Source organism: Opisthocomus hoazin, chromosome 7 (genome assembly GCF_030867145.1).
Source record: "Opisthocomus hoazin isolate bOpiHoa1 chromosome 7, bOpiHoa1.hap1, whole genome shotgun sequence".
Classification (NCBI taxonomy): domain Eukaryota; kingdom Metazoa; phylum Chordata; class Aves; order Opisthocomiformes; family Opisthocomidae; genus Opisthocomus; species Opisthocomus hoazin.
The window spans coordinates 23,878,182-23,896,144 of NC_134420.1; the positions used below are offsets into that span (position 1 = coordinate 23,878,182).

The window sequence follows — 17,963 nt, forward strand, 5'->3', positions numbered from 1 at the left end:
ACTGGGGTGGGAAAACTATGCGAGATGTATGATTTGGTTTATTTAACAGTCCAGAGCATCAGTTACTGAATCAAATCTTTTGGTCTGGAAATTCACCTGATTAGTTATGAAGCAGGAAAAATTAAAGTTTACTTGCACTGAATTTTCAGGGCAAAAATACACAGGAGCTGGAACACAGAAACCATTTCAGTTTGTATGCCATGTTTTCCCAGACACATTTTTATTTGCACAAGTATCAGGCATGAAAATAATGTAGAATTCCAGAAACTGCAGAATTTGCAGAAGACAAAACCACATAACACAATACCTGAAATTCTGAGATGACTTCTGAAAATATGACTTGAGGTCAACAAGTTGAAGTTCACTATTAAACGCATACTATAATTTTTTAAAAAGAAATGGATGTACCAAACTAAGTTCCTAAGAATGTTTTACTAATACTCAAGTTTTATAGTTTTCCCAGAACAGCTGGTATTCTACATCACCTCTATTTGATACTGTAATAAGGACTTTATTATTAATACTTCATTCATTCATGCCTAATTTTCTTAAATGATTAAAACCCAAGTTAAATGAAGAACTTGATATATCATCAGTCTGTACGATCTCAGAATTGTGTATTGACTGTCAAACATACATTATTGCTTAAAAGTTCTCATATATATCATGTTTATGAGATAAATTATGTTCATGTTACATTCTGAACATCTTTATAATCAGTGTAATAAATTTAAATGCTTCCTTACACTTTCTCCCTCACAGCGCTAAGCCGCTAGGCTTTAACGTGGAACTAAAAAATGTCTTCTCTTCTAACCCGCATGAGTTTACTGGCTGATATGACAGTCATCTTTCATTTGGCCAGAATGGGACAATAGGTATCTCTCTTCATTGTTAACATTTTATACTCCCACATACCTGCTATGAGAAATTCAGTTCTCCTTGCTGGTGGTCACTTAGTCACAGATTGGCTAGAATTAAGAGTGGAAAGCGACTGTTAGAACATCCATGGTTTGATTTCGCCGTTCTGTGTAGCTACAAAAACCGGCCCTGAACTAGGTTATATTGTTAAGCACCACTCCCTGTGATAAATTTCCTAAGGCTTTGGTTTTTTAAGCTATTCTCAGTAACATCTTTCTCCCTCTCCCTCTCTAAATATATATATATGTATATGTATATGGACGGGAGGGAAGAGAGAGAGACTCGTAACTTTAAAAGTTAAATAGTTTATTTTAAATGACAGAGGAAAACATCAACCCAGGTCATTTTCAGGCTGTTCTTTAAAACCAAAGCCATGAGTGTTACTATTGACTCCTTGTCTTCTACCAAAAAGCTTGCTGGTACGAGCTTGTAGGGGCTCAGGCTGTGCTCTCATTTTTCATTGGCTTCAGTGGGTAAACAGCCAATACCAGTCACTTTGAATTTCACAAGTCCATTTTGTATTTCATCCTCGTTTTAATTCCAGGGTGAAGCCTAGCTGCACGCACATGCCATACTGATTTCTAACATTTTATTTTTACAGACTTTGTGGCTTTCAATTTAGAATATTTCTGAACAACAATTTGCTTTTTTCTGTGTATTTATGTAAGAATAATAATCTGAAGCCTGTGTAATATTTAACCAATTACTTTTCCAAACTCTTGAAGAATGTCTGTAGTTATAACGGATATTTATAAACTTCGCAACCTCGGACCACTGAAAGATAATGTAAAATATCAAGAATACCTGTAATTTGGGAATTTTGCATACCTTCACTGGAATTATTAAGCATGTGATCAATGTGTGACATTTTTCTAAAGTATCTAAGTAGGTTTTTTTTTTAAATTATAAATTAAAAAAGGACAGTTTTACTCATGTTGCTAATGCTAAGATAAGTAGAAAGGAGAGTTTGTGTTACTTAAAAGAGGGAAGGCTGTCTTGGGGGTGCTGTGACTCCAAAATTCTGTTTCTGTTACAACAATGGCTGTCTCATTTGCAAGATCTTTGACCATCTGATTTTTCAGTGGTTTGAAATGTATGATCTGTGATATTTGTTACTGAGAAGTGTTATGGACACTGCTGACACAGATCAGATAAGAAACTGGGTCAGCTGACAAGGTATTCCCTGTAACGTTACCGCCCTGTAGCATTAACATGTGGGTCCTTCTGTGTGACAGAGTTTCTGAACATGGATTGTTGTCAACTGTATAGTTTCATTCACAATTATTGAAAAGTCTTTTCTTGCTCCTTAAAAAAAGAAAAGAAAAAAAGAAAAGCATGATTAAAGCAAATTTCTCTTAAAATGAGAGAAGAAAAGTAAAACTATTTAGTATTTCATTTCTCAAAGCTTGGCAGTTTTCCTACTTTGCTCTGTCAGGAGCCTTGTCTTTTCATTCGACTTCATTTCTGATTACAGATTATTCATTTATGGATGGGCAGCTGTAGAAACTTGCTTCTTGCATATGCAAATCAATCATGGTAATGTTTATCATAAGAAGATTCTGTGGCAGTGGAAAAGGGGTTGTGGCAACATGTTCTTGATTTCATTTGTGTCTTTTACAAATGGAATTGGCTTCCTCGCTTCACCTTCAGTGGATTTTTTTTTTTTGCCATTTACCTCTTGGACTAGACACCGCTCACTAAGCAAGCTGTTTGATTCACTTACAGATCATGATTTTGGAAGGAGCTGGCAGAATGAGTATCAATTCCAGCAGCAATCTACTCCATCAGCAGCCTTCCTGGACAGACGGATATTCCACATGCAATGGTAGGAGGAATTCAGTGGCTCTGAGCCATGTTTTTTGGGGGGAGGCAGGGGAGAAGAGGATACTACACCTTTAAGCATGCACAAATATTATTTTTCAGTAATACTAATTTACCAGAGTTTCACTTCTAGTAAGAAAAAATTCCATTTATTACTTTATCTGTAAAAAGGTGAACTCGCAAAACAAAGTTTCTGAAAGTGACCAGTTTATGGTTCATTTCCTTACTGGTTCTTGTTCTTAAAATTAATTAGGTGGTGTTGAAAGTACCTAAAGTTCCCTCTCCTCAGTCCAGAATTCTTTCTCTCTTACCTGTACCCTTCATGCCCTCTCTGAACCCACATTACTCTTCAATACTAATCACCCCTCTGGCTTTCCATGGGAATAGCCATTTTGCTCATTTACCGTATTTGCTTTTTCACCTCATATTACTAGACATCTTTCTAATGAGACTGGAATTAGAGCACTAGATAGCTTGTGATCTGACAAATTTTCTTTTCTTTTTCTTACTCTTTTCTGACTATATGGCTGTACATATAAAAATACATTCATATATATAGACTTACAGAATCATAGAATAGTTTGGGTTGGAAAGGACCTTTAAAGGTCATCTAGTCCAACACTGCTGCAGTGAGCAGGGACATATATTCTCTCTCAGTATAAAAATTTAGATATAGATATATATCTATATATATAGTGTTTAATATAATTTTAAAATTATTTTCATCACTCAGTCAATAGGTAAACCTTAAAATCTGAGCAAACACATACTGCAGTTGTTCTTCTAATCCAAATAATAATGCAACAAAACATACAATGAAAATTCTCACTCAGTGAAACTCTTGTTCTTTTCAATGTGTAATTTCTAAATACACAGGAGTACACAAGCGTATGCTTAATCAATGTGCTGACCTGTGTTTAACAGATTCATGGGGAACAAAGTCCTGGCTGAGTTTCGCCTTGCACAGGATTTTGTGAAGGGAAACGGTGGGGTCTATTTTCATGTTTCCAGTGTGAAGCTCTTCAGGATTCACTTATATTTCAGAGGGACAGAAAGTCGAATGCTCAGGCCAGCTTCCACAATCATTCACCACTTCATTTCATTTTACCTAGCTACTCTTTCCTCTCACTGAAGGCTCTCCATTTACATTAGAAGTCTAATGGCCTCTGAAATTCCTTTACCTTTCTGAAGTGATAGGAACATGTATCAACCTCCTTTTCAGGGACTACCTGACGACTCCATCAAACCTGTATTCTCTAACATGCCATGCTCTTAATCATTTCCACATTCATTCCCCAAATTCTTAAACAGGAGGATGAAACAGTCCTGCAAAGTCCCTAAGTTATTAACACTGACTTTGATGGCCAATATCGATAAAGAAACCCAAGTAACTGTGGGGCTTTTTTCATGTTAACCTGGAAACTAGCATTGCGCATTGTATCTCAACTGAAGAGAACTGACGTCTAGTAGGACCTGAGAGGAGGTAATTTCCTAAAATGTGCCAACTTTGTTGCTTGTGGTCCTCTATCAATATCCGCTGTTGTCAGCATTTCTCACAGCTGTGTGGGTAATCTTTTTCTTGGGGACACTGAGAATGGATTGATGTCACATCCTGGAGTGGGGCTACTGTAGAGCTAGGCCACGGCAGCATTTCCTCCTCCTGTAATCCAGCCACCTCTGTAAGCTCTCATTCTCTTATCCTTAAACTCTTCATGCACTTGTGAGCATTTTATCGTGCTGCCGTCTCTGCCTGGCATACTCCATTGTCCTCCTTTCCCAAGGAATACGTTGCACTGAACTCCGTTTGCCAGTCCTTCTGTGAGGACACACCAAAGCAGTCCTGCTTTTGCTCTTCTTACAATTGTCCTATCCTCACATACAATTTCTTTCATTTGCACATGTACATTATTGTTGTGCAATGACATATAACTATACAACTGAGAGCAGTCTAAAAGATTGCCAAGAAAAGATTCAGACACCATAACAAGAAAATTAGGCAGCTTCCGTAACTAAAAATGAGTTTTACAACTGTATTGAGAGATAACCTTACCTGCCTACAGAAATAATGATAAAGTGCATTCATCAGAATGTGAGCTCTAGCATGAAGCTATGGGCCATGCTGATAGGCTTTTACTGTGGAGCAATATAAAAGTGCCATGGCTTTTACCATTCTTGGATTGAATCTCACAATTCATATTCAGTCCTTATTGAGTCCTTACTAAAAGGAAATTTCCATGTCACATTATGAGAATTTTGCAAGGCTTTTCCATAATCTTCTGAAGCACTATAATTATTTTCTCACACAAGGATCGACATACCTTTACAACAGTACTTCTGTAAAGTATCTTCCATTAAAAAATTTGGTGTATTTGGCCAAGACTAAGAAATTAATTCCTTAATACTCAATCTGCCAAGAGAGGTGTAATAATTTCCAGTTTTTAACTGGAAAACTGAGGCTAAAAAATTAACAATATCTTCTCCAGCAATAGGTACTGAGCTAGTGTTAAGGACTGAATAAAGAATCCAGATCTGCGGACTTCCAGGGCATGCAAATTAGCTGTAGAGGTTTCTTATTGTCAAGATAATCCTGTGGTGCTAACAGAAACAGTAAAAACCTATTTTGTTTTCCAGTGTCCAGCAGCTTCTACGGAACCCAGTGGCATGAAATACACCCACAATATTGGACTAAGTTTCAAGTCTGGGAGTGGCTGCAGCACCTCCTTGATACCAACCAACTGGATGCCAACTGCATACCCTTTCAGGAGTTTGATATCAACGGGGAACATCTGTGCAGTATGAGCCTGCAGGAATTCACTCAGGCAGCTGGGACAGCAGGGCAACTGCTTTACAGCAACCTTCAGCACCTAAAATGGAACGGTAAGTAGATATCAGGCACAGACGCACCTACAGTGGTCTGAATTCTGGGGTCTTCAGAAATCGCTTATGCTCTCCAGTGACCTAGCTGGCAGATCTCATTTGCTGTGTTTGCTATCCTGTTTATACCTCATGCACTGTATTGCTAAAGTGCTTAGATATCTCATAAGGCAGGAGTCTGAAGGACCAGGGGAAAGGGTATGTGTCCCGCTCCAGAATTAGCCCTCTGGCTCAGCTGTAGCAGTTGCTGTTTGGAGCTAATACCCGTGATTCTTCTGTGTTCGTTGTCATACATCCTATCTGCCATATGCTTTCTTGCAGGCCAGTGCGGTAGTGACATGTACCAATCTCATAATGTCATTGTGAAGACTGAGCAAACAGGTGAGTAACATTTGGGTAACTTGTCTTTTCATTTTCCTCTGACAAACAGAGGAAAATGTCCATTCCAGGAGAGAGATATCAAAATGGCATCAAACAAAATACTTTCGTGTATCATGCACAATAAAAGAAGTAACACAAATATCAGTCAATGTCTACTTTTTGAAGTTTCGGGTAATACCACCATATCTTAGTTTGCATGTGGGCACTTCTCCTGGGAGACCTCTGCAGTATCAGCAGTCTATACAGACGTTCAGAGTTGGAACAGTTTGCAGTGCTCAGCGAGAGCAGCTTTGTAGAGGACTTCATTCAATGCTTCAGTCAGCAGATTTCAAAACAACTGTTTTCAGAATATTCTCAGTTTGAAAAAAAGAGAGAAAAAATGTTTTGTTGTGAAATGCGGTTAATGTTTGAAACATGAGGAATTTTCCAAACAAAACAACTTCGAGTGAAAAAAGATGTTACATTTCAACTTCATCACATGTTTCAATGAAATTCAGGTATTATTTTGGTTTGACCAAATCTGCATTTTTACTCTGGCAATCTCTTTTCCCAGTGTCTTCATAGCTAGATCCTCCCAGGACTTTGTTTCATCGAGAAAAGAACCTCAGCTCAGTTCAGTCCTCCTCTTCAGGCATGATTATTTTCCTGGTTCCTGTGCCAAAGCACTTCTGTCCATATCCAGACACTCTCTATCCCAACTAGTCCCAGCCTCTTTGTATGTGGGTGGGTTCATGAGCCACGTTTCAATATCTCCTGGCAGAATGATTACAGATTCGTAGTGTGTGATTTCTCCAACAAATACTGCCAGCCTGTTTATTCAGGTAACCCAGAGGAGCCCAGCCTATCCAGCCAAGGACACTATTTAACTTCTCCTCGCAGTGAGCAAGCACTGCAATCTGCAATTCACTCCTTGCCTGTGCCCACCTAGTGCGGGTGATGTGCATGCGGCAGCCTCGATGCTTGCCATGTCGGAAACTACAGTAATCCTTTAAGTCCTGATTTATGAGATCTTGATATAATATTAGTTCTTTGTCCCACTAGAGATACACAGTGCAGTGCAAAGTACCTCAGCTGCATATCCTGGAAAGGTGAAAACCCAGGACTAACTGATGGTTCTTCTAGCTGTGCTGAATCAGGAGTGGTATGGTGGGGCTCTGACGATGCCAGCAACAGGCAGTGGGAGTGGGTTTAGCCCCTGCATGGGGATGAGCAGGCGGTGTGGGTCGGGGCTGCTGGGGAAGGGACTCCTCATGAGCCAGCAGGGACAGGGCTGGTGGTTTAGAGGGGAAATCTGCCTCATCCTAGCAGACCATTGCAGTTGCAAGGACGCAGGTACTGAAAAAGGCCGAAACAGGAAGATGCGTCCCCGAGTTCTGGCTAGGTAAGGCCTGTTTTCAGAGGCAACATGAGGCAGATCAGGTGTCCAAGCAAGCAAAGGGTGTGTGCTGTTTTAGGAACACAAGCTCTGGGTGCCCAAACATGCAGCTATTGCTTAGCATGCCTACTAAATTCCTATGTCATAAGTGGTAACTCAGCCAAACATGATGATTTAGCTATAACTTGTTTTTCTTTTTTTGATATCATTTATACAAACATCAAAAAAAAAATTAAGTAAAACGTAGATTTTAACCTTACATGTCATGCTTTCTGACCTGGATTGAAAAGCAAAAGAGATTTTTTAAGGCTTCTGGTCTCAAAAATGCACCATAAAGAGAGTAATTTCTAATCAATGTACAGGTCATAAAGACAATGCTTCTGTTCTGCTTATATTGATCCGTCTTACCAGAAGGTCACTGAAAATTATTCCTCTTTAATCATGAAGGTACTTCTTAGGTTAAGGATGGGGACTTTACGTGCATGGAATAAAACGACACTTCATCTAGATTTAGGCTTTGATGTTTCTCACTATGTGCTTACACATGAAGATCTGTTTCAGAGGGGACTTTCGAGTTCCACCATTATAGAAATAAATACTCATTATAAGCATCCTGCTGTTTTATTAGATATTGAGAGTGCTTTCATCTCTATGGCATGAAAGCGTTGTCATAATCACCAGGGGCTGAAAATTCAGGACTGGATTGAGTAGAATTAGAGTTGATCTGGCATAGGAAACCTCCTTCAAGGGCAGGCATAAATCATATGTTAGCCAGGAAAAGGAAGAGTCTACTACATTATTTCTAACAGTCAGTGCTTTGTGTAAGTACATTTGCCTGAGCATGCAAAACCCCATCCATAATTTGAGTGAAAGGAAGTAATTCCATGTATAGCCCCTTCACTTCTTCGTTCCCTTCACAGCTCTTTGCTTGCACATTTTGTATTCCCTCAGTGCTCAATATTCACCTCTGTGCTAAAAAACGGTTTTTCAGTGATCTGATTTTCCTTGTGGTCCTTCACCTTCAGATCCGTCGTTAATGGTGTCCTGGAAAGAAGAGAATTACCTGTATGACAGTGGCTATGGTAGCACAGTAGGTAACTAACATCACAATACTTCAATCATTGTTGAGGCAGTTTTATTGTTGTTTGAGGCTATTACTTTAAATGTCTTCTTTTTAATTCCCAGAGCTGTTGGACAGTAAAACATTCTGTCGCGCTCAGATTTCCATGGCGACACCTAGTCACCAGCCTCCTGGTAAGGAACTTGTAATTACATTGTTAATTGTTTGTCGCTTATCCCAGCGCTACCCATGTATAGTAGTCTCTGTGGTCTTCTGTTGTAGGATTGAATCTGAGCCTCCCGTAATTTTAAACCAAGCAATACTGATTCTTACAGCTCTTTTACCTATCATTATTACAACAGCTTGCTTGAATGAAATGCTAGCTTGCTTTAAAGAAATACTTTTCTCTCTGTGAAGACAAAGAAGATCAAATGATCTGCAACCTCCACATATCTTTTAAAGTGACTGAGTCAAAAGTGGAAGATGTCAGTGCCAGAGAGACGTGACATTCCAGCTCCTCCACGCTTTCCCGTGGAGCGGCTGGGTAGGGGCTCTCGGGTGCCCTGTTCCTCCCCAGGGGCAGCTGTGTTCCCCCGGTAGCCGGTGACTGGCACTGAGGAGGCTGCTTGACCTGGGGCTGAGCCCGGGGCCAGCCCCAGGGAGCTGCAGGGCAGGCCACGGGCCCTGGGCCCAGCTCCTGCCAGAGCCCGTGGCGGCTGGCAGTGGGGCGGGCACCCCTCCACCCAGAGGCAGAGACACCATCCACCTGCTGAAGGGCATGAGAAAGAGCAGACTCGCTCATGGCAATGCCTGGCGACAGCGTGGCCCGTGCACGGGTGTTGGGGTGCTCCGTGGGCCATGTCCCGGGGCCAGAGAGGGCGAGGCAGTGGGAGAAGAGGGGAGCGGAGACGGCAGGGGAGCGAGAACGCACGGAAGGAAAGGCAGGTCCTGCTTAGGGGGCTGCTGAGCAAGCAGACCTCAGGGCGCAAGCAGTGTAGGCCATGGGAGGATGAGGAAGGAAAGCCCAGGCTGTAAGTGCAGCCTGGCGGGCGGCGTCTCTGCACTGGGGGCAGCCCCTGTGCCTCAGCACGGCACGTGGGCAGCAGCCACAGCCTCTGCGCCTGGCCCTTCGCCGCCTTCCCCAGCCTCCCAGCACAGCCGGGCTCGCCGAGTGACACGCAGTTTAAACTTACGCAGTCAGCAAGGAAACGAAAAAAAAGAGAGAAAACCTGAGCAGAAGAAGAAAGCCACCAAATCTTAACAAAGCCCAACCAAACACTCTGTTTGCTTTCTCTGCTGCCTCCACCCACTCTCACAAGATGGCTACCAGGATTTCAGAGCTTTCTGACAGGACTGGGGACCTGTCAAGATCCTGGCACGGTGTGTTTACCCGCTGACTGCTTAAGCCTAGAGCTAGGGTGGCACGCCAAGGGCACAGCCTCCTGTAAGAACTAAATTTGTATATCCCGTAAAAAAGTGGTTCATTCCTGAATCATATGCAAATACTGCGCAACCTTTTGTCAAAAGTTTTGCAAGACAGCTTTGTTGAAACTGCATCATAAGTCTTTTCATCTGTCAGGCCCCGGCCTCCTAACATGGCATGTTTGCAACCGGTCTCCACGTAGGAGCGGAGGCAGAGCGGGAGGCTATTTACACTGCTGAAATCCAGAATAAATCACCAGCTAGGCAGAAGGCAACAGAGCTTCCAAGAATAAATCTCCAGCTAAGTGGAGCATAACAAAGATTTGCAAACAAATTGTGGGATTTTAAAATGAGAAGGTTTTATATAAGAAGGCAAATAAAGGACTGGGTCCTGCTGTCCTCGCTTGGAGTTCCCACAAACTTTTAATAACATCAGGGGAATCATAAGCTGAGGAAGGGCAGTGAAATAAGCTTCATTTTACTTTTTCCCCCCAAGCTGAAGGAGGTTCAGGCTAGTTCCTGCTCTTGGAGAGCAGCAAGGCAAAATGACTCAGAGCGCTTTCACTGTTTGGGGGTCAAGGACAATTATTGTGTCAGGCTCAGAATAGGGGAGGTTAGGCTTATCCTCACTGATCTGTTCAGTTTATGTTTCCAGTTATGTATGAATAAAGCAAGTGTGTGAATAGCTTTGCATGTATCTTTTCACATGCAGTTATTGCAATTGCTTGTGCAAATCCGACAAGTTTCCATGCAAATGAAGATTTCCTGTGAGTCATTTTCCCATGCAAATGCCCAGTTTCCGTGAACAGTATGATAATCATGCATTCATAGAAGCTGGGAAAACGTGCGTGGGACCTTAAGCTTTGCTTCATGGAGTTCAGGCACGAAGTATGCTGAAAAGCAAACACAGAAGGGTCTCCCTCTCAGGACTATCCCACAGATTTTGCGAGACTTAGAGCGATCAGATGAAAGCTATTAATTAATGACAAGAACAGAGCCAGACTGCAGTGGCTTGAGGGCAGGAGGGTTGAACGTGCAGACTGCAAGGTAGGTTACAGTCATGAACAGGCGGAACTTTTCTTTTTCTTCATTTCTGAAGAAACACTTGTGCCAGAAACCCTGTTCCTCCTCTGGCTGGCTGCAGGTGATAAAGTACCATTGATGAGAAATGGCTTGTTTCTATGGCTCTGAGCCACGGAACAATATAAGCACATCCAGCTGCCAAAAACTCCTACCAGCACAGCCTTGCTCCCCCACCCTTCCCCCCCCAAACAACAATGCTTTGCCAGTTCATTATGTTTTAGTAAGGTAGGTGTTCTGTGCATTGGTATCAGTGCATACATTTCACATTAGATCATCTCTTCAGAAACAAATAAGGCCCCAAAGATACATGCTTCTGCAAAGACTAAGACATAATGGGACAATTCAGGATTCCTTTTATAGACGTGATCATCTTATTTTTCTCTTTCTCACATATAACACGAGGTGAGGTATTTGTTAATCAAATTTAGGTTTCAAAAGCCAAATGTTTACCTCTGCATTCATTCTTTATTCATCAATGGTCTCTTTGTGAAGTGTGCTGATTAAGATATAGTACAGAAAACAAAACTCTCCCCCTTCCTCCTCCCTTAGATTACCTTCTGAAAAGTGATTATCTTTAAAAGATATATTCATTCTTTTTTGTGGTTTTATTTCTTTCAACCTGCTAGTCAATGGAAAGCCTTTAATCAAATTTACAAATAGGCTTCATTTTCCTTCTCTGCAGATTCTTCAGATGTGAAAAAATCGCAAGATCATACCCCAAAGTCCCACACCAAGAAGCACAGTAAGTCAACATCCAAGCTTATAATGGCTGGTTGATTGAAGAAACAGAAACATGTATGATTAAAACCAAATCCCTTTTGGGAGGGAAGAGGAAGAAATTTGAAAGCAAAACCGGTTAGATCGTTATTGTGATTGAATCCTCCAAAGATCTGACTGTTTCTAGTACTGTTTGCTTACATTATTTTTGACTCAGTGTTGCTATACTTTTCAAATTGCTCCTATCAATGAGAGCTTATGGGGAAGCAACCCGAAACCAGTTGCCTCTACCCTGTGTTGAGCTGGGCTGGTGGACTGGAATAAAGCAATGATGGAGGAGACCCAGGATCAAATCAGGAATGTCCGTGTGTGGGCATGGCCATGCTCGTATCCGTGCCTGCCAGGTGCAGCATGCACCAGAGACCCTGCTCAGCACCTCCTTGCAGAGCTTTTCATGCACCACATCACGAGCAAGCACCTGCCCCTCAATTGTGCCACCTTCTTCTCAGATATGACAGTCTTTCCACTCCCCTCATCTGCTTTTTCTGTTCATTTTGATTCAGCCTGACTCTAAAGACAGGTTACCATAATTATGATTTCTGGACTTAGTTCCGTTAATGCAGTTTACTGAGATTTTTATGCTGGAGTGATCGTGTGTATGTCTTTTGCATCCTGTGTCATTCCCTATTTATAATAGCAACCCTTAATATTGGTCCTTCACTGCGTTTTGTAGTCTTTCATTTCATCATGTTTCAATACGGTCTCCAGATTATGTCTCTTCCTGACTCCTGACTCCTCACCCTACTCTGTGACTTTGAACAACCAGAACTCCTGAACTCCTTTTATCTGCACATAGATATTTTGTTTCTGTTTTTCTGTGTATATGTCAGGGTTGCTCTTGAAAGGATTAGATGGGATTGGTCTGAAGACAGACCTGTGAAGAAATGAGGTCACTTGGTTTGTTCGGCTTAGAGGAGAGAAGGCTGAGGGGTGACCTCATCACAGTCTACAACTTCCTCAAGGAGGACAGCAGAGAGGAAGGTGGTGATCTCCACTCTGTGATAGGGCACCAGGAAATGGAATGAAGCTGCACCAGGGGAAGTTCAGATTGGACGTGGATGTTGTCTACCTTGACTTCAGCAAGGCTTTTGACACAGTCTCCCATGATATCCTCCTAGGGAAGCTCAGGAAGTGTGGGCTGGATGAGTGGTCGGTGAAGTGGATAGAGAACTGGCTGAATGGCAGAACTCAGAGGGTTGTCATCAGCGGCGCTGAGTCTAGTTGGAGGCTGGTAACAAGTGGTGTCCCCCAGGGGTCAGTACTGGGCCCAGTCTTGTTTAACTTCTTCATCAACGACCTGGATGAAGAGTTAGAATGTACCCTCAACAAGTTTGCTGATGACACCAAACTGGGAGGTGTGGTAGATACACCAGAAGGCTGTGCTGCCATTCAGCGTGACCTGGATAGGCTGGAAAGCTGGGCAGAGAGGAACCTGATGAGGTTCAACAAAGGCAAATGCAGGGTCCTGCACCTGGGGAGGAACAACCTCATGCACCAGTACAGGCTTGGGGTGGACTTGCTGGAGAGCAGCTCTGCGGAGAGGGACCTGGGCGTCCTGGTGGACGACAGGTTAACCATGAGCCAGCAGTGTGCCCTGGCTGCCAAGAAGGCCAATGGGATCCTGGGATGCATCAAGAAGAGTGTGGCCAGCAGGACGAGGGAGGTTCTCCTTCCCCTCTACACTGCCCTGGTGAGGCCTCATCTGGAGTATTGTGTGGACACTGGGCTCCCCAGTTCAAGAAAGATGAAGAGCTACTGGAGAGAGTCCAGCGGAGGGCTACGAGGATGATGAGGGGACTGGAACATCTGCCCTACGAGGAGAAGCTGAGGGAACTGGGCTTGTTCAGCCTGAAGAAGAGAAGGCTGCGAGGGGACCTTATAAATGCTTACAAATATCTGCAGGGTGGGTGTCAGGAGGATGGGGCCAAGCTCTTTTCAGTGGTGCCCAGCGACAGGACAAGGGGCAATGGGCACAAACTGAGACACAGGAAGTTCCGTCTGAGCATGAGGAAGAACTTCTTCCCTCTGAGGGTGACGGAGCCCTGGAACAGGCTGCCCAGGGAGGTTGTGGAGTCTCCTTCTCTGGAGAACTTCAAGACCCGCCTGGACAAGATCCTGTGCAGCTTGCTGTAGGTGACCTTGCTTCGACAGGGGGGTTGGACTAGATGACCCACAGAGGTCCCTTCCAACCCCTACTATTCTGTGATTCTGTGATTCTGTGATTAGGAAGAGGTTCTTCACTGAGAGGGTGGCCGGACACTGGAACAGGTTCCTCTGGGAAGCACCAAGTCTGTCAGAGTTCAAGGAGCATCTGGACGAAGCTCTTAGTCATATGGTTTAGTTCTAGGTAGTCCTGCAAGGAGCAGGGGGTTAACTTGAGGATCCTTATGGGTCCCTTCCAACTTGAGATATTCTATGATATTCTAAGAACTCAGTCACAGCCTTGACATATAGAAAAGGTCAATTTGCCATGCTGGGCTAATACCCTGCATTTCCAGTTTCTGCAGTACTGCTCTGTATCACGATCTATTGAGTTACTGATGTCTAGATAGACTAAGTCTGCCACATATTGCTAGTTTTAGAAAACAATTATAATAACAAAGAAAAATATTGGATTAGTTGACTGAAGTCTACTTCTACTCATGTTGCACTGTAGACTGTTTTCTGTTTACCATCACATCTTTGACTACCTTGTTTCCTTCTTAATTTGGTCTAAACCCTTGCATGCTTTTGATGTCAGACCAAAGGACTGCTGTCTTTCTGTCCCACCTTCTCACTGTATTTGTTATTCTTCATTCGTAAACTACTAAACCTGACTTGTTGGATTTATGTAATCTTTTTTTCTTTTTGACTTCGGCTTTCTGGTGCCATGTCTACAGTAACTGTGGGATGGATTTGTCTGTAATGCTGGGAGGTTTATCTGTTGAACTTACTTAGAGATCTGGTTTTGCCTTTTCTGATGTCATGGTCAAACTTTTTTATACCTTTATCACATACAGTTTTGGCTAGCCAGTTTTGTTACTATCCCTCTGTCCACTCTACACCTTCTTACTTCTGTAAGTCTACCTGAGAGACCTGGGACCAAACACACATTGATGTGCAATGGCATTTCACCTCCTTTCTTATGTCTGTCTTTTAAATGCTTAGAGATGCAATGCCTGCTTCACAATGATCTTGGCTGTTTCATATACCACATGATAATATACATGCCATACTGTAGAAGAATATCAGGAAAAATGGGCAAATGAGATGAGGGAAAGACTTAAACATATTATCTTCAGGGCAGAAACAGTGCCAAAGGCAGAAGGAAGTAGTGGGTGGTTTGGATTCTGTTTCCCCTGGTTGTTGGGGCTCCTACCCACCTACCACGGGGCTCAGACTGCTGAAGGCTGACACTCACCTCCAGCCGCAGTGTAAAGGCTGTCAGCGTTTTTTGCCTGTGTATCCCTGAGGTGGGGGTCATGCGCTCCAGGAACTGTGGATTGCCCTACCAGGTGGTCACCATCTGCAGATGACACACTGTAAGAACATGACACAAAAATGGCAAGCGTAGCCCAGAGAGCTCTTCAGACACTCCTTCCTCCTGCCCCCTTTCCTCTTTCAGACCCTCGAGGAACTCATCTTTGGGAATTTATTCGAGATATTCTTCTCAATCCTGAGAAAAACCCAGGATTAATCAAGTGGGAAGACCGGTCAGAAGGTGTCTTCAGATTTTTAAAATCCGAAGCTGTGGCTCAGCTCTGGGGAAAGAAGAAAAACAACAGCAGCATGACTTATGAGAAACTCAGCCGGGCTATGAGGTAAGCTGAGATGTCGCTGTAGAAGACTGGGGCACGTAAAGAGACTACCGTAATGGAGAATCTGATTGACTTTTAAAAATGAATTGTTAGCAACACCAGTTGCTTTGTTTGACAGCTGAGTCTCTCCCACTAATTTTGAGACTGTAACATTATGTTCTTCTTTGTCTTTTCATCCCCCTCCTGTTTCTGTATACTACAACACATATAAAATATATAACATACCTATGTATTATATATAAAATACACTTTCTGCTGCTATCCATCCAACCAACCAATGTACAAAGGAAACATTGTGGCAGCAAGATGAAAGTTCACATGTTACTGAACTGGGAAGGCTTAAATGGCCCAGTAATGGCCAAAGACCTTGTTATTCCCAGCAATGTTCAGAAACTAGATGTATTCATTATCTTAAAAGAGGTTTACAAATTCTCTGTGAGGATTGTCTTTGCTCTTTGCTTTACCTTTTTGAACATTTTTCCATAATCTGTGGACGTTCAAAGTGTATTTTTAAATGCAAGCTGAGATTCTTTCCTGGCTTAATTTCAGATCCTGGCTTACATGGAAAAAACCCCCATGAAATCACATAAAAATGTGTGATAAATATGGCATTATGCTATGACCTGAAATATAGTGAAATTCAAACTCAGAAGATAATTAATATAAAGTAAAAAGAAGACATCAATTTTTCTTCTCTTTCAGTTATAATAACCTTAAGTATTTTACATATATCAATAGAAAATGGAGACTTGTCAGCTAGCTGATGGATAATCTAGCTGTCAGTGGCCTTTTAGGACCTTAGCAGAATTTAATCTTAAATCTTTTTCTATGTTTTTATTTCAACAGATACTACTACAAAAGAGAAATCCTGGAGCGTGTGGATGGTCGGAGATTAGTATACAAATTTGGAAAGAATGCCCGTGGCTGGAGAGAAAACGAGAATTAAATATGTCGGGAAATAACATTTAAAACACCTGGATGTAAATATTTAAAGACTGTTTTCTTATATTTATGTACCAAACTGGGGTGAAAAACCAATTCTGCTTCTGTCGGGAAGAAGGAACATTGTCATTGTTGGTGTTAGAATTATTTTATTTGAAGTATGTCCTGTATAGGGAAAAAATGTACACAGTTTTCTGTGATATAACATTATAGAATTATGATTATTTTTCCCTTCTTGTGAAATTTTTCTTTTTTTTTTTAAATCATACAGGCATAATGTGATTCATGAGTCATGCAAAGAAAGGGAAGGAGTGAAATACTAGGGCATTTAGGGAGTATGATAATCCACTTTGGAAGGCAACTATAAGTGGAGGAAACAGTAAAGCATCTCTGAGCCAACTAGTCTTCTTCCGTAGTCAGCTGCTTCATAGCTTTCATTGGCCAACATCACTTGTTCCTTCCCTCCTCTGATTTCTGAGTGTTTTAACACTTTTCTGTCTTCCAGTTGCTCTGTTGAGTCAGACGGTGGGTTGCTCTTCAGTTAGCTTACCCCAGCCACGGAGAGCAGTGGCTCTGCAAGGTGGCTGTCAGCATTTGTTTGGAGAACCCATACTACCTCTACCACTGGGACATTTTTTTGTAGGCAGAAGTTTTGGACCTGACCTTACCTGGTACTGAGTATCCTCCCTAACCTCCAAAGGGCATTCAGCTCATCCCAGGAAAAGGGCTACTTGTTTTAACTAACATCTTAGAGGTGAACTGCAGGAAGAGAGTCAATCTCAGGGACCAAAAGCTATTGAAGGACGATGATTGTTTTCAGACAGGGCCAACTTACTAAAAGGCACCGGTTTCCCAGTAGAAATGTTAGTACTTCTCCCACCCTTTTGTATTCCTAATTAAAGCATTCAAACCCATGCTGCATGAAGCAGTGAGGAGGTGGGCAAGCAGAACGTACATTAATGCCTTGGCATGAGGGAGCAGTCTCCCCAGTTCCATCAAGCTGTATGGTCCTCCTGACAGGTCAAGTCTCACTTGGACAGATACTTTCAAAACACCTTTGAGAAATGCAAAGCTCTGTTGTGTGACAAATATTACTTCCCTTAGATTTTCTCAAGCCTAACTCTGTACTGTATTTGTACTTGTCAGCTGTGCTTGGGATTCTTAGTTGGAGAAAAACCCACCAACATAAGACACTGAGATTTTGGGGACATTCAGATCTGGGTCAGTATTTTGGGCTCATCTCTAGCAGCGCTATGGAGAGACTGAACACTCATTGGCAGCTTTTTCTTTCTTCAAGTCACAAATGCTTCCTGCTGGCACCAAGCACATGCAGAACATGGGGAAATAAAAACTAGAGGAGGCAGCACTTCACCAGATCACTGGGTGCGTGAGATGAGGGAGCTGAGAAACAGGCTTTTCGTGGTGATGTTAACAGAGGTGAAACTAAGATCGATTCCGGTTCCCTTCTTCAGGCATGGGGAATTTGGAAAACAATAACAGGGGCTGAGAAGTC

At 42.4% G+C, this 17,963-nt stretch overlaps 1 protein-coding gene across 1 annotated transcript; it reads left to right on the forward strand.

Annotated features, from left to right (window-relative positions):
* The first annotated feature begins 2,544 nt into the window (after positions 1-2,544).
* On the forward strand, positions 2,545-16,579 carry EHF (ETS homologous factor). Its single transcript, XM_009935250.2, has 8 exons — positions 2,545-2,743; positions 5,371-5,616; positions 5,935-5,994; positions 8,395-8,463; positions 8,555-8,623; positions 11,617-11,676; positions 15,316-15,511; positions 16,355-16,579. Exons 1-8 carry the CDS (start codon positions 2,647-2,649, stop codon positions 16,452-16,454), a joined length of 897 nt encoding a protein of 298 aa, XP_009933552.1. The 5' UTR covers positions 2,545-2,646; the 3' UTR covers positions 16,455-16,579.
* Positions 16,580-17,963: the final 1,384 nt, after the last annotated feature.

Bases quoted from the DNA above. Each gene is read 5' to 3' on its own strand.
- EHF (XM_009935250.2), top strand. From the start codon at position 2,647: ATGATTTTGGAAGGAGCTGGCAGAATGAGTATCAATTCCAGCAGCAAT. The intron at 5,617-5,934 runs GTAAGTAGATAT...GCTTTCTTGCAG, and splicing joins TCAGCACCTAAAATGGAACG to GCCAGTGCGGTAGTGACATG. The intron at 15,512-16,354 runs GTAAGCTGAGAT...TTATTTCAACAG, and splicing joins AAACTCAGCCGGGCTATGAG to ATACTACTACAAAAGAGAAA.